General features: G+C 39.3%; 1 protein-coding gene across 4 annotated transcripts in view; it reads right to left on the minus strand.

The window, feature by feature from the left end:
- Positions 1–7,461: 7,461 nt before the first annotated feature.
- LOC128691377 (alkylated DNA repair protein alkB homolog 8) overlaps positions 7,462–15,625 on the minus strand; it is a 49,667-nt gene continuing 41,503 nt past the window's right edge. For all 4 annotated transcript variants that reach the window (XM_070091573.1, XM_053780222.2, XM_070091572.1 and 1 more), the window contains 2 exons: positions 10,572–10,721; positions 7,462–9,069 (listed from right to left, as the gene is read on the minus strand). In XM_070091573.1, the coding sequence (XP_069947674.1) occupies positions 8,407–9,069; positions 10,572–10,721 (813 nt within the window). In that variant the 3' untranslated portion in view covers positions 7,462–8,406. The remainder of the gene's footprint in view (positions 9,070–10,571; positions 10,722–15,625) is intronic.

Below are 15,625 nucleotides of genomic sequence, written 5' to 3' on the forward strand. Positions count from 1 at the left end.
GAAGGAAGGGTTAGTGAAGGAAGGGTTAGTGAAGGAAGGGTTAGTAAAGGAAGGGTTAGTGAAGGTAGGGTTAGTGAAGGTAGGGTTAGTGAAGGTGAGAGTTAGTGAAGGTAGGGTTAGTGAAGGTAGGGTTGGTGAAGGTAGGGTTAGTGAAGGTAGGGTTAGTGAAGGTAGGGTTAGTGAAGGTAGGGTTAGTGAAGGTAGGGTTTGTGAAGGTAGAGGTTAGTGAAGGTAGAGGTTAGTGAAGGTAGAGGTTAGTGAAGGTAGAGGTTAGTGAAGGTAGAGGTTAGTGAAGGTGGAGGTTAGTGAAGGTGGAGGTTAGTGAAGGTAGAGGTTAGTGAAGGTAGAGGTTAGTGAAGGTAGAGGTTAGTGAAGGTAGAGGTTAGTGAAGGTAGGGTTAGTGAAGGAAGGGTTAGTGAAGGTAGGGTTAGTGAAGGTAGGGTTAGTGAAGGTAGGGTAAGTGAAGGTAGGGTTAGTGAAGGAAGGGTTAGTGAAGGTAGGGTTAGTTAAGGAAGGGTTAGTGAAGGTAGTTTTAGTGAAGGTAGGGTAAGTGAAGGTAGGGTAAGTGAAGGTAGGGTTAGTGAAGGAAGGGTTAGTGAAGGTAGGGTAAGTGAAGGTAGAGTAAGTGAAGGTAGGGTAAGTGAAGGTAGGGTTAGTGAAGGAAGGGTTAGTGAAGGAAGGGTTAGTGAAGGTAGGGTAAGTGAAGGTAGGGTAAGTGAAGGTAGAGTAAGGGTCAGTAGATTGTAAAAGAACATAGTCTGAGACAGGAATATCATTATTGCAAAGCTAAATTTCTTGTAAGAAAATGCTTACAAAAAAAACTGGGAGATCAACAAATGAAGTTCTCAATATTTGTTTCCTCCAATATTTTATTGTAAAGCGGACATGGTATATAAAAACCAAAAAGGCATGTGAAGGCCATGTAGTCAAATATGTAATCAATAGTTATGATATTGCAGTACTGGGAAAGGTTACTAGGGATTTATGATTGTACATATGATCATAGTTAACAGCATAGGAAATCCTACTGAACAGTCTATGTCTAATTATTAAGTGTAGTCTTTAAACATTAGGATTAGTTTATCCAAAATGCTTTACATACTAGTGGCTTTCTTTTGTGCCTACCAGAGTAACCTACATTATTTTGTACCTCAAAAAGAAATATAAATCTGAATTTGAGGTACAGCTAGGAACCTAACTCACTTATACAGCAGGTTAAGTTCTGGGCTACTGCTGTAAAGCAAAAATCACTGTAAAGTGAAGCATAGCTTTTATTCACTTTCAAATGCATATACTACACATTGAAACTTCAGTACTTGAACAATTCAGTATCCGAACGCTTTGTTCGGTAAAAAAATTGTTCAGTAGTTGACCGTTTGCTCAGCACTCGACCAAACAATCATGACCAGCCAGAACTTCACTGTAAACTATTTTGTGTTTCTTAGCAATGTTTGGTATTTTCTTATATTATTTGTATAAATAAGTCACCATGGGGCCTATGAAGATTAGTGATAACAGCCAACCAAAAAGAAAACTGGTTGGGAAAAAATTTGTTTGGTACTTGAACAGCCTTCTGGAACAAATTAAGTTCAAGTACCGAGGTTACTTGAACAGCCTTCTGGAACAAATTAAGTTCGAGTACTGAGGTTCCACTGTATAGGCCTGATAACATGTTTACACTATCATATATTAAATAAATAATAGAGCTAGGCCTAAAAAATGCATATACAGTATATAAATTACTTACCTTAAAATATTTTCTTCCTTAGGTTATAGTGTGTGATCAAGGAAGTATAGTTTGAAAAGCAGAGAAGTGAGACTGTGAGAGGGAATTCAAAACTGAAGTTGAAGAAGAAGAGGTAGAGGGTCTTTGAGAAGAACATTCAAATTGGGTGTAGAAGGAATTGGTAATACAGGAGTTTGAATCTGACAGTTGGTAAGAGTACATAGAATCATTGGCAAGCTTTTCTTGGGGAGGATAGCTTCATAATATGACATGTTCTCCTTTTTCGATAGTGAATCTCTCTTTCTTTATAGTACACAGGAGACAAATGGGAATATGAGGAATGATCTCCAGAGTCATTTATGCAATGGGGCTTGGAACATTGTAGAAGAGTTCATTATGAACAGTGTCAGTGCAGATCGGACATTTATTTTGCTTAACAGCCGTAACACCAGAAAATTTCAGCCCTGTAGTTGGGCTGCCAAGAGTGGTTTGTTAAACTGACTACTGAAAAGAGCTTGCAACCATTAGACGTAAGTTAAACAACGCTGCTCACGTATATCTGTTGAAAATGGGCAGGACAGACAAAAAAATTTACTGTGATAATTTCTCTTGTTTCAGTTTATATTAATTTTATTTAGAAATACATAACTCCAAATGCATGGCTGTGGGGTTCTGGTTAAATTATTTTAATTAGTTGTTCACCCTACACTGACTGAGTGTTTTAGTTATCCAAAATGGCAAGAGGGCATGATAATTGTTTCTTTCTTGCAACATGCTGACCATCTCCCACTGAGGCAGGGTGACCGAAAAAAGAAACACTTTCACCATCATTCACACATAATCAGTGTCTTTGCAGAGGGATGCAGATAAAACAGTTCAGATGTCACTCCAAACAACCAATATCCCAAACCCCACTTTTAAAGTGCTGGCATTGTACTTCCCACCTCCAGGACTCAAGTCCAGCTAACAGGTTACCCTGAATCCTTTCACAAAATATTACCCTGCTCATACTGCAAAAGCTATTCATCTCCATTTACACATGCCTGCTGTATGTCCAAGCCCCTTGCACATAAAACCTCTTTTACCCTCTCCCTCCATCCTTTCCTAGGATGACCCCTACCCCTCCTCCCTTCCACACAGATTTATACACCCTCCAAGTCATTCTGTTTTGCTCCTTCCTCATTAAATGACCAAACCACCTCAACAACCCCTTCCTCAGCCCTCTGAATAATACTTTTAGTAATTTCATACCTCCTCCTAATTTCCACACTACAAATTTTGTGCATAATATTTGCATAATAGTAGGTTGGTAGACAGCAACCACCCAGGGAAGTACTACCGTCCTGCCAGATGACTGTGAAACAGAAACCTGTAACTGTTTTGCATGATGGTAGGACTGCTGGTTTCTTTTTTCTGTCTCATAAACACGCTAGATAACAGGGATATCTTGCTACTCCTACTTACACTTTGGTCACACTTCACAGACACACACATGCATATATATATACATACATCTAGGTTTTTCTCCTTTTTCTAAATAGCTCTTGTTCCTCTTTATTTCTTCTAATGCCCATGGGGAAGTGGAAAAGAATCTTTCCTCCGTAAGCCATGCGTGTCGTATGAGGCGACTAAAATGCCGGGAGCAATGGGCTAGTAACCCCTTCTCCTGTAGACATTTACTAAAAAAGAGAAGAAGAAAAACTTTATAAAACTGGGATGCTTAAATGTGCGTGGATGTAGTGCGGATGACAAGAAACAGATGATTGCTGATGTTATGAATGAAAAGAAGTTGGATGTCCTGGCCCTAAGCGAAACAAAGCTGAAGGGGGTAGGGGAGTTTCGGTGGGGGGAAATAAATGGGATTAAATCTGGAGTATCTGAGAGAGTTAGAGCAAAGGAAGGGGTAGCAGTAATGTTGAATGATCAGTTATGGAAGGAGAAAAGAGAATATGAATGTGTAAATTCAAGAATTATGTGGATTAAAGTAAAGGTTGGATGTGAGAAGTGGGTCATAATAAGCGTGTATGCACCTGGAGAAGAGAGGAATGCAGAGGAGAGAGAGAGATTTTGGGAGATGTTAAGTGAATGTATAGGAGCCTTTGAACCAAGTGAGAGAGTAATTGTGGTAGGGGATCTGAATGCTAAAGTAGGAGAAACTTTTAGAGAGGGTGTGGTAGGTAAGTTTGGGGTGCCAGGTGTAAATGATAATGGGAGCCCTTTGCTTGAACTTTGTATAGAAAGGGGTTTAGTTATAGGTAATACATATTTTAAGAAAAAGAGGATAAATAAGTATACAAGATATGATGTAGGGCAAAATGATAGTAGTTTGTTGGATTATGTATTGGTAGATAAAAGACTGTTGAGTAGACTTCAGGATGTACATGTTTATAGAGGGACCACAGATATATCAGATCACTTTCTAGTTGTAGCTACACTGAGAGTAAAAGGTAGATGGGATACAAGGAGAATAGAAGCATCAGGGAAGAGAGAGGTGAAGGTTTATAACTAAAAGAGGAGGCAGTTAGGGTAAGATATAAACAGCTATTGGAGGATAGATGGGCTAATGAGAGCATAGGCAATGGGGTTGAAGAGGTATGGGGTAGGTTTAAAAATGTAGTGTTAGAGTGTTCAGCAGAAGTTTGTGGTTACAGGAAAGTGGGTGCGGGAGGGAAGAGGAGCGATTGGTGGAATGATGATGTGAAGAGAGTAGTAAGGAAAAAAAGTTAGCATATGAGAAGTTTTTACAAAGTAGAAGTGATGAAAGGAGGGAAGAGTATATGGAGAAAAAGAGAGAGGTTAAGAGAGTGGTGAAGCAATGTAAAAAGAGAGCAAATGAGAGAGTGGGTGAGATGTTATCAACAAATTTTGTTGAAAATAAGAAAAAGTTTTGGAGTGAGATTAACAAGTTAAGAAAGCCTAGAGAACAAATGGATTTGTCAGTTAAAAATAGGAGAGGAGAGTTATTAAATGGAGAGTTAAGAGGTATTGGGAAGATGGAGGGAATATTTTGAGGAATTGTTAAATGTTGATGAAGATAGGGAAGCTGTGATTTCGTGTATAGGGCAAGGAGGAACAACATCTTGTAGGAGTGAGGAAGAGCCAGTTGTGAGTGTGGGGGAAGTTCGTGAGGCAGTAGGTAAAATGAAAGGGAGTAAGGCAGCCAGGATTGATGGGATAAAGATAGAAATGTTAAAAGCAGGTGGGGATATAGTTTTGGAGTGGTTGGTGCAATTATTTAATAAATGTATGGAAGAGGGTAAGGTACCTAGGGATTGGCAGAGAGCATGCATAGTTCCTTTGTATAAAGGCAAAGGGGATAAAAGAGAGAGAAAAAATTATAGGGGGATAAGTCTGTTGAGTATACCTGGCAAAGTGTATGGTAGTTATTATTGAAAGAATTAAGAGTAAGATGGAGAATAGGATAGCAGATGAACAAGGAGGCTTTAGGAAAGGTAGGGGGTGTGTGGACCAGGTGTTTACAGTGAAACATATAAGTGAACAGTATTTAGATAAGGCTAAAGAGGTCTTTGTGGCATTTATGGATTTGGAAAAGGCATATGACAGGGTGGATAGGGGGGCAATGTGGCAGATGTTGCAGGTGTATGGTGTAGGAGGTAGGTTACTGAAAGCAGTGAAGAGTTTTTACGAGGATAGTGAGGCTCAAGTTAGAGTATGTAGGAAAGAGGGAAATTATTTCCCAGTAAAAGTAGGCCTTAGACAAGGATGTGTGATGTCACCGTGGTTGTTTAATATATTTATAGATGGGGTTGTAAGAGAAGTAAATGCGAGGGTCTTGGCAAGAGGCGTGGAGTTAAAAGATAAAGAATCACACATAAAGTGGGAGTTGTCACAGTTGCTCTTTGCTGATGACACTGTGCTCTTGGGAGATTCTGAAGAGAAGTTGCAGAGATTGGTGGATGAATTTGGTAGGGTGTGCAAAAGAAGAAAATTGAAAGTGAATACAGGAAAGAGTAAGGTTATGAGGATAACAAAAAGATTAGGTGATGAAAGATTGGATATCAGATTGGAGGGAGAGAGTATGGAGGAGGTGAATGTATTCAGATATTTGGGAGTGGACGTGTCAGCGGATGGGTCTATGAAAGATGAGGTGAATCATAGAATTGATGAGGGGAAAAGGGTGAGTGGTGCACTTAGGAGTCTGTGGAGACAAAGAACTTTGTCCTTGGAGGCAAAGAGGGGAATGTATGAGAGTATAGTTTTACCAATGCTCTTATATGGGTGTGAAGCATGGGTGATGAATGTTGCAGCGAGGAGAAGGCTGGAGGCAGTGGAGATGTCATGTCTGAGAGCAATGTGTGGTGTGAATATAATGCAGAGAATTCGTAGTTTGGAAGTTAGGAGGAGGTGCGGGATTACCAAAACTGTTGTCCAGAGGGCTGAGGAAGGGTTGTTGAGGTGGTTCGGACATGTGGAGAGAATGGAGCGAAACAGAATAACTTCAAGAGTGTATCAGTCTGTAGTGGAAGGAAGGCGGGGTAGGGGTCGGCCTAGGAAAGGTTGGAGAGAGGGGGTAAAGGAGGTTTTGTGTGCGAGGGGCTTGGACTTCCAGCAGGCATGCGTGAGCGTGTTTGATAGGAGTGAATGGAGACAAATGGTTTTTAATACTTGACGTGCTGTTGGAGTGTGAGCAAAGTAACATTTATGAAGGGGTTCAGGGAAACCGGCAGGCCGGACTTGAGTCCTGGAGATGGGAAGTACAGTGCCTGCACTCTGAAGGGGATGTGTTAATGTTGCAGTTTAAAAACTGTAGTGTAAAGCACCCTTCTGGCAAGACAGTGATGGAGTGAATGATGGTGAAAGTTTTTCTTTTTTGGGGCACCCTGCCTTGGTGGGAATCGACCAGTGTGATAAAAAAAAAAAAAAAAAATTTGCACCACACAATGTCCTTAAACATGACATCTCCACTGCCTCCAGCCTCCCTCTTGCTCCAGCATTAACACACCCATAAAAAAGTGTTGGTACTGCTATACTCTCATACATTCCCTACTTCACCTCCATAGATAATGTTTTTTTGTCTCCACCACCCATAACTGTTATTCTGTTTTAATAAAGATTGTAAAACTAGAAGATTATTTACCAGTCAGAAGGAGATTCCAGCAGACATCGTGCTGAACATGATACCTACAGCATAAGCAAGATCTCTTTATTATCTGATGCAAAGTTAGCAAATGTAAGACTAAATCTTCAGGAATCCCAACAAATCTGTGTGGATAATTTACACCCAATATACAACACCATGGGGAAGCAGAAAAGAATTCTTCCTCCTTAAGCCATGTGTGTCATAAAAGGCAACTAAAATGCCAGGAGCAAGGGGCTAGTAACCCCTTCTCCTGTATAAATTACTAAATTTAAAAGGAAAAACTTTCGTTCTTCTTTTTGGGTTATCCCGTCTCTGTGGGATGCAACCGGTTCGTTGGAGAAAAAAAAAAATACAACACCAGTATTGGAAAGTGTGGCCCCTCCATAAAGCCAACACCTTTCCCAGGTCATAAAAAAGGTCAGGTTCACAGGTTTACCACCAGGTTAATCCCTGAAGTAAAAGAACTAAATTAAGAAACAGAAGAGTTAACCTCAATATAAGTATACTCAAATATAAATGTACAATACTATAAATCCATAGAGTTAGAGAGTTATCACACCAGTCCAAAAATTGTTACAAACAGCTGCTGATCATTCCCCACAAACACAATTAGGAGAGTACACAAACACATCTATTGTATATGTATATATATTTATAAAATTGTTGAAATTTTACAGTTTATCTCTCAGCTATGAGGGCAGTGCTTAACTGGCAGTGAAAGAAATGCTCATTAAACATAAAATTAACCTAGAGTTATCACAAGAGATACAAGACGTCCTTTATGTTGAAGCTAATAATAGCTATTCATACGTAGTTAAGGGCGTTGTGGCACAGTTAAAGGCAGGTTGTTATGTTTAGAAACATGAATGCACCTGTTTGGGTTACTCATTTGTACTCCATGTTAAGGTAAAACAACAGCATCTAACTTTCCTCATGCCACCAGTCTTCACGCTTGTCTTTTTCTTAAAAATTAACTAACAACTAAGTATTCAGTCATAACATATCTGTTAACGATTTCATTTGCCAAACTGCACCTGAAATGGCTTAACTACCGTGTCCAAAGCATAGCTCATCTTAATTTTAATTAATAGTAATTTACACAAAGAAAACCATGCATTTAGTAGCCATGAAGACCAATAATGCTACTTCAAACCTTCATATATTCAACATGTTTTAATTCAAAATCTAAGATATGTGAATCAAGTATTCACTGGTTTACATTTTAACACATACTCATATTTTATTAAAAATTTACAAATACAAGTCCTTACCTAATAGAATACTGAAATACATTTATGTATGTTTAAGTAAAAAACCTGAAGTAAGCCCTGCACTCCACAGGTTTAAGGATAGATATTAATCAATGAAAACATGAATATTGAGCCATTTTTAAGTACATGCTTTACTGATCTTGCCTGAGCATAAATCATCTGCATATTAACATATGAAATGTAATGCTAAATATGGAGATTGCTATATAAGAATCTCACCCATCAATACATTCCACAAAAGATAAGCTTAAGAAACATTAATCTCTTAGCATATGCCAAATTTCAAATATATTAAATAGGATACATTTTCAACTTACTTTCTCAAATATAATACACCAATTTCCTTCATCATAGTATGACTTAATTATATTAACATTTAATTGGGAGCATAAAGCTTCCAATTCCCCTTGCTTGAAAACATGATAGAACCTATGGAAAACCGGATCAGACCCACTTGTCTGGGGCTCTCTTTTATATGAGTTATTTTGGTAATTTTCTTTTATATCATTTTCTAACACTGTTGTCTGGGGTGCATCCAAAGAAGGTCCATTCACTGGAGTTTTGCTTCCCCTGCACCGGTAAGAAATTCTACATTCCTTCTCATAATGTCCTTTTTTATCACAATTTCCTTCTTTCTTCTTTTGAGTCTTAAGTTTCCATGGTACAAGCATATCTTGTTGCACAAATTCTGTACGGTTGACATGTACTGGAAGTGAAGAAGCACCTGATGTGCTTGCTTTTATGCTCCTTTGATTACTCTCTGTATTTTGCTCCTCTTCAAAATTTAGGTTTTTTGAAATTGCTATCAATGATTCGTCCTGTTGTGTGTCATGACTGTTAGTTTTGTTGTGCTTGAGATATGTTGACCTTTTCTTTCCTTTCTGCTGCTCCATGGCCCAAACATAAATGAGACCACGTCCACCTATGCTGAGTACCCTCAACATTTCTGATACTGCAGCAAGACGACGTTCCTGCATAACACAGAGAAGCTTAAATTTTTTATTTGAAATCAGTAGGTTTATACAACACACTAGTATTCTTATTAATCAAGTTCAGTACCAAATCATTTTAAATGAGTTTAAAATCCTCTACAGAGATATACCAGTGAATAAAATATTTCAGATTTTGTCTATATTTTAATCACATTTTCATTATAACACTACATTTTTTATGAACTGTAGTTTCCCTTACTCTAGATTCTCTTACAATAGTTTTGACATCACATAATTCATTTTATATTCACTTTACACTTCCTCAAAAAAAGGTGGCTACTAATCTCTTCTACATATATGGGCTGAAATATGTTTTATTTGGTAGGCACACTTTATTTACTGCACAGTGTACTTACAAGTCTTTTTAGCACAGCTAGCAAAATGCATAGCAAGATAGTGATTTATTTCTAAAATAATAACAGAAGTCCTTATTTGTAGTCAAAAGTTAGAGAGTTCTGATTACATTGGCTTACATATTATGTCATGTAATTAAGGGCTTGCAAAAAGTATTCATGCCAGTAAAGAAAAAAAAAAAGATAAATTTTGAGCTGTTTTGGCTTTTCAGGACACCCAAAAAAAAAAAAAATTGTGGTTCTGAAACTTTGGAGACTTCTATTAAAGAACAAAAATGTCTCGCCAACTTCCTATATGAAAACCACGTTAGCCATAATTACTTTAACAGATTTTGGAAAATATCTATAGATAACAGTGAGTGCACATTTCACAGTCTGTCATTACATGTAACTGTTTAGGACTTTTTCATTAAATAATGAAAAAGAATTATTTAATACTCCATGGGGAAGTGGAGAAGAATCCTTTCCCATAAACCATACACGTAGTAAGAGGCAACTAAAATACTGAGAGTAAGGGGGTAGTAACCCCTTCTCCTGTATAAATTACTGAACATAAAAAGAAGAAAAATTTTATGTTTCTTCTTTTTAGGGTCACCCTCCCTTAGCGAGAGATGATCGTCGTGTTAAAAAGATATTTAATAAAAAACAATGTTTTGTACATATAAACAGAGAGTACTGTAGCATACAAGCTCATGCTGTACATGAAATGCACAGCATGTACTTTTCCATGAAATGAACAGCATTTCATGTAAAAATACAATGTTACTGAAAAGGACATCACAAAATTTTCTTCACAAATTGAGGGGTAAAATACTGGAAATAATATGTGCTATGTTTAACCACTAGAAATCTAAAACAAAAAAAAAACTATAATAAATTAAACACCAAACATGGGACCCCAAGAACACAGCTCTACAAATGCACTAAATTGTAGCAGTTGTTTTTTATTCATGGAAGTTAGACATCTCCAAAATGACACTGGGATATTTGTTTATAATATATAGCAGTTAATTGTACTCAATGTCTCTTTAAAATGTTTCCTCTTCATTCATCCCTTTTTTTTAGGATACACGAGTGACAGATTTATGCACACATTCTTACGTTCATATAAAAGAACACAGAACATACCTCAGTTGCAAGATGATGTATCACAGCAATACACACAGCAGCATCAAACAAACAATCTCTAAAGGGTAACTGTAGGCAATTGCATGTTAGAACTTCAAAGCCTCGAGTATTGCAGATTTTCATCAGTTCCAAGCTAGTGTCACAACCAATCTAAAAGTTACAGTAAAATAAAAGCAGTTTTTAAAATTCACATTGAGAAATCCATTAAAATTTTCAAGACTATGATATTAACCCTTTCCGGGTCCGTCCCGTAGATCTACGGCTTCACGTTCAGTGTCCAAACCGTAGATCTACGCCAAAATTCTAGCGCCATCAAATTTAACGCAAAAACGCTCATAGGCCTACATGTGAGAGAACGGGTCTGCGTGGTGGGTGTGCGCCATAAACAAAAAATCTAGGCGCCCGCATAGCATTGTGAGAACGCTGGATCAGTTACCCTTGTTCACCATGCCTCGTCGCAAGGCAGCTCTCACTCCAAGGAAAATTGGGACTCTCCTCTTCCTATCTGATAGTTCTGACACTGAGGGAAGTGGAAATGAAGGCAAATTCTTTGGCTTTGATCAGTTAGTGACCGAAAGGAATGACCAGGACATCGATAATAGTGTAGAAAACCCTGACGATCCTCAACCTTCTACCTCTGGTGTGGGCACTCCTCAGTCACGGTCAGTTGTACCTCAATGCAAGAGAAAACTATTATTTTCGTGTGGCCAGGTCTCTGACTTCAGTAATGATGATGATAGTGATTTTATTGCTCTTGACGATCATTCGAGTAGTGATAGTGAGGAAACATATTCACCAGTGAAGCGTCGGTATGTACACCGCTGCATGCGCTCGGGTAGTGTACCCTACGCTGTGCCCAGGGGATGGAGTACATCCCGTGGCCCTACACCAGGAATAGACAGTGAAAGTGAGGATGATGTGGCTACACTTGGCATGGATAGACCACAGGCATCAGTAGATGGTGGTAGTGGTGATGGTAGTGCCACGGCCATGCGTGACTCACCAGCCCAGGCTGGGACCCACGCTGCTGACTCTGCAGTTCAAGGACAAAGCGGAGCGTCAGCCACCAGCCCACCACAACCACAACTACCCACACAACCAGCCTATGATGTCCAGTATCCACCAGCAAACCGTATCTGGGATTGGCAGCAAAATCCCAATTTTGTTCCCAAGCCCCATTTTGATGACTCTCAAAGTGGAATTCTACCTACTTGTCCTCTTGGAACCACGGCCAATGAACTGGAATTTTTTGAAATATTCTTTGACTAGCCCTTGACGGAAATTATTGTCAGGGAAAGTAACAAATATTTTGAGTACACCATGGCAAATACGATCATATCACCACAGTCAAGACTACACCGGTGGAAAGAGACAACTGTTGCAGAAATGTATTTGCTTTTTGCAACAATAATGCTTATGCCTCATGTCTATAAGCATAATATAAAAGCATACTGGTCCACAGATCGGCTAATTTCTACCTCGGTCTTCAGTGAAATCATCCCAGTGAACAGGTTTATCTTACTGTTACGTATGTTGCACTTCTCTGACAAAACCAGGCCTGACAGAAGTGACAGGTTATACAAGATTAGAAATGTTTTTATGTATCTCAAACAAAAGTTCAGCATGTACTTTTACCCATTCAAGAATCTTGTAATTGATGAGTCTTTGATTTTGTTCAAAGGTAGGCTGTCATTCAAGTACAGTGGACCCCCGCATAACGATGGCATCGCATAGCGATTTTTCCGCATAACGATTACTTTTATCGCAAAATTTTTGCCGCGCATACCGATTAAAAACCCGCATACCGATTTTCGTCCGAGACGCGTCCAATGTGCCCTCAGCCAGCCTCACATGTGCCGCTCCGTCCCATTGTTTACCAGCCAGCCTCCGCGGTAACATCCAAGCATACACTCGGAATATTTCGTATTATTACAGTATTTTCGGTGCTGTTTCTGGAAAATAAGTGACCATGGGCCCCAAGAAAGCTTCTAGTGCCAACCCTGTGGTAAAAAGGGTGAGAATTAGTATGGAAATTAAGAAAGATTTTGAAGGGTTTGGGGCTAACCCTGAGAAGCCTATGCCAGTTGTGGAATCCATTGTGCCTACTTCAAAGATTAAGGAAATGTGTGCACAGTGGGTTGAACTGCAAACCTTTATAGATGAAAATCACCCTGACACAGCTGTTGCAAGCCGTGCTGGTGACTATTTCAATGACAATGTTGTGGCCCATTTTAGACAAATCGTAAAGGAACGGGAGGTACAGAGCTCTATGGACAGATTTGTTGTGCGACAGAGGTCCAGTGACTCTCAAGCTGGTCCTAGTGGCATTAAAAGAAGAAGGGAAGTAACCCCGGAAAAGGACTTGCTACCTCAAGTCGTAATGGAAGGGGATTCCCCTTCTAAACAGTAAGAAGATAATGCTCTCCCCTCCTCCCATCCCATCAATCATCACCAGATCTTCAATAAAAGTAAGTGTCATTTAATTGTGCATGCCTTTTTCAGTTTGTGTGTATTAAAATTAACATTTCATGTGGTAAAAAAAATTTTTTTTCATACTTTTGGGCGTCTTGCACGGATTAATTTGATTTCCATTATTTCTTATGGGGAAAATTCATTCGCATAACGATTATTTCGCATAACGATGAGCCCTCTTGCACGGATTAAAATCGTTAACCGGGGGTCCACTGTAGTATATACCGAGCAAGAGGAAACGCTTTGGTATAAAACTGTTTGTACTCTGTGACTGTGACAGTGGCCTGGTATTGGATATTGCTGTATACACGGGAAATAAAACATTGAAAGATACCAAGATGTTATTGGGTATCTCAGGTGACGTAGTGAGAAGCATGATGGGACCTTATCTTGGTAAGGGGCATATATTATATACCAATAACTGGTACACAAGCCCTTTACTCAGTGATTTCTTGCGAGTGAACAAGACAGATGTGTATGGCACAGTGCGTTCTAATCGTAAACATATGCCCAGGCTCAACGCAGGTGCTCGTGGTGATGACGTACAGGTGTTTACTGCCAATGACATCGTGGCATTACGGTGGCATGACAAACGAAGATGTCACATTGTTGACATCCATTCACCGTAACGAAATGCAAGACAGTGGCAAAGTTGATCGAGTGACTAATGAATGTATTCGAAAACCAGTGACAATGATTGATTATACACAAAACATGCGCTTGGTTGACAAATGTGACATGCAGATTGGCTTTGTTGATTGTGTTCATAAAAGTTACAAGTGGTACATGAAACTTTTCTTCCATCTCATGGACATTTCAATGCTCAATGCATATAATATGTACCAAATGAAGACTGGCAACAGACCACCGTATGGTGAATTTTGTTTATCTGTTGTCAGACAACTCATAATGAAGTACCAGGTAACAACACCTGCTATACAACAAGGTTCTCGAACTCCTCAGGATATACCCAAGCATTTGAGGAGGGAAGGTGATCATTTCATAATACAGTTTCCTTCAACTCAGAAGAAATTTGCTCAGAAGAGATGCGTTGTCTGTGCACAAACAAAATGACGGCAACAAAGACGCAAAGACACTCGGTTTATGTGTGAGGAATGTAAGTTACCTCTGTGCATGGTGCCTTGTTTCAAGGAGTTCCACAAGCTCCAGCAGTTCCAAAACCATGTCCAGTGATTGTAAATACAGTATGTAAATATATGATAGAATATTAGTATTATACAAGATTTGTGCATGTTTATTGTAATAAACGAAAGTGGTAAATAATAATATGATAAAAACTTTAGTGCGGTTATTGTGTTCAATACAGTGAGTTTATATATATATATATACAGTAAGAGTAAGGTTATGAGGATAACAAAAAGATTAGGTGATGAAAGATTGGATATCAGATTGGAGGGAGAGAGTATGGAGGAGGTGAATGTATTCAGATATTTGGGAGTGGACGTGTCAGCGGATGGGTCTATGAAAGATGAGGTGAATCATAGAATTGATGAGGGGAAAAGGGTGAGTGGTGCACTTAGGAGTCTGTGGAGACAAAGAACTTTGTCCTTGGAGGCAAAGAGGGGAATGTATGAGAGTATAGTTTTACCAACGCTCTTATATGAGTGTGAAGCATGGGTGATGAATGTTGCAGTGAGGAGAAGGCTGGAGGCAGTGGAGATGTCATGTCTGAGAGCAATGTGTGGTGTGAATATAATGCAGAGAATTCGTAGTTTGGAAGTTAAGAGGAGGTGCGGGATTACCAAAACTGTTGTCCAGAGGGCTGAGGAAGGGTTGTTGAGGTGGTTCGGACATGTGGAGAGAATGGAGCGAAACAGAATAACTTCAATGTATCAGTCTGTAGTGGAAGGAAGGCGGGGTAGGGGTCGGCCTAGGAAAGGTTGGAGGGAGGGGGTAAAGGAGGTTTTGTGTGCGAGGGGCTTGGACTTCCAGCAGGCATGCGTGAGCGTGTTTGATAGGAGTGAATGGAGACAAATGGTTTTTAATACTTGACGTGCTGTTGGAGTGTGAGCAAAGTAACATTTATGAAGGGGTTCAGGGAAACCGGCAGGCCGGACTTGAGTCCTGGAGATGGGAAGTACAGTGCCTGCACTCTGAAGGAGGGGTGTTAATGTTGCAGTTTAAAAACTGTAGTGTAAAGCACCCTTCTGGCAAGACAGTGATGGAGTGAATGATGGTGAAAGTTTTTGTTTTTCGGGCCACCCTGCCTTGGTGGGAATCGGCCAGTGTGATAATAAAAATAAAAAAATATATACAGTGGACCCCCGCTTAACGATCACCTCCAAATGCGACCAATTATGTAAGTATATTTATGTAAGTGCGTTTGTACGTGTATGTTTGGGGGTCTGAAATGGACTAATCTACTTCACAATATTCCTTATGGGAAAAAATTCGGTCAGTACTGGCACCTGAACATACTACTGGAATGAAAAAAGTTCGTTAACCGGGGGTCCACTGTATTATATACAGTATTGGTCTCTCAGGCCCCAAATGTTAGTAGGAAAAGAAAAAAATTAGAAAAGAAAAAAATTAGAAAAGAAAAGAAAAAACTACAAAAAACG

Source organism: Cherax quadricarinatus, chromosome 36, assembly GCF_038502225.1.
Source record: "Cherax quadricarinatus isolate ZL_2023a chromosome 36, ASM3850222v1, whole genome shotgun sequence".
NCBI classification, from domain to species: domain Eukaryota; kingdom Metazoa; phylum Arthropoda; class Malacostraca; order Decapoda; family Parastacidae; genus Cherax; species Cherax quadricarinatus.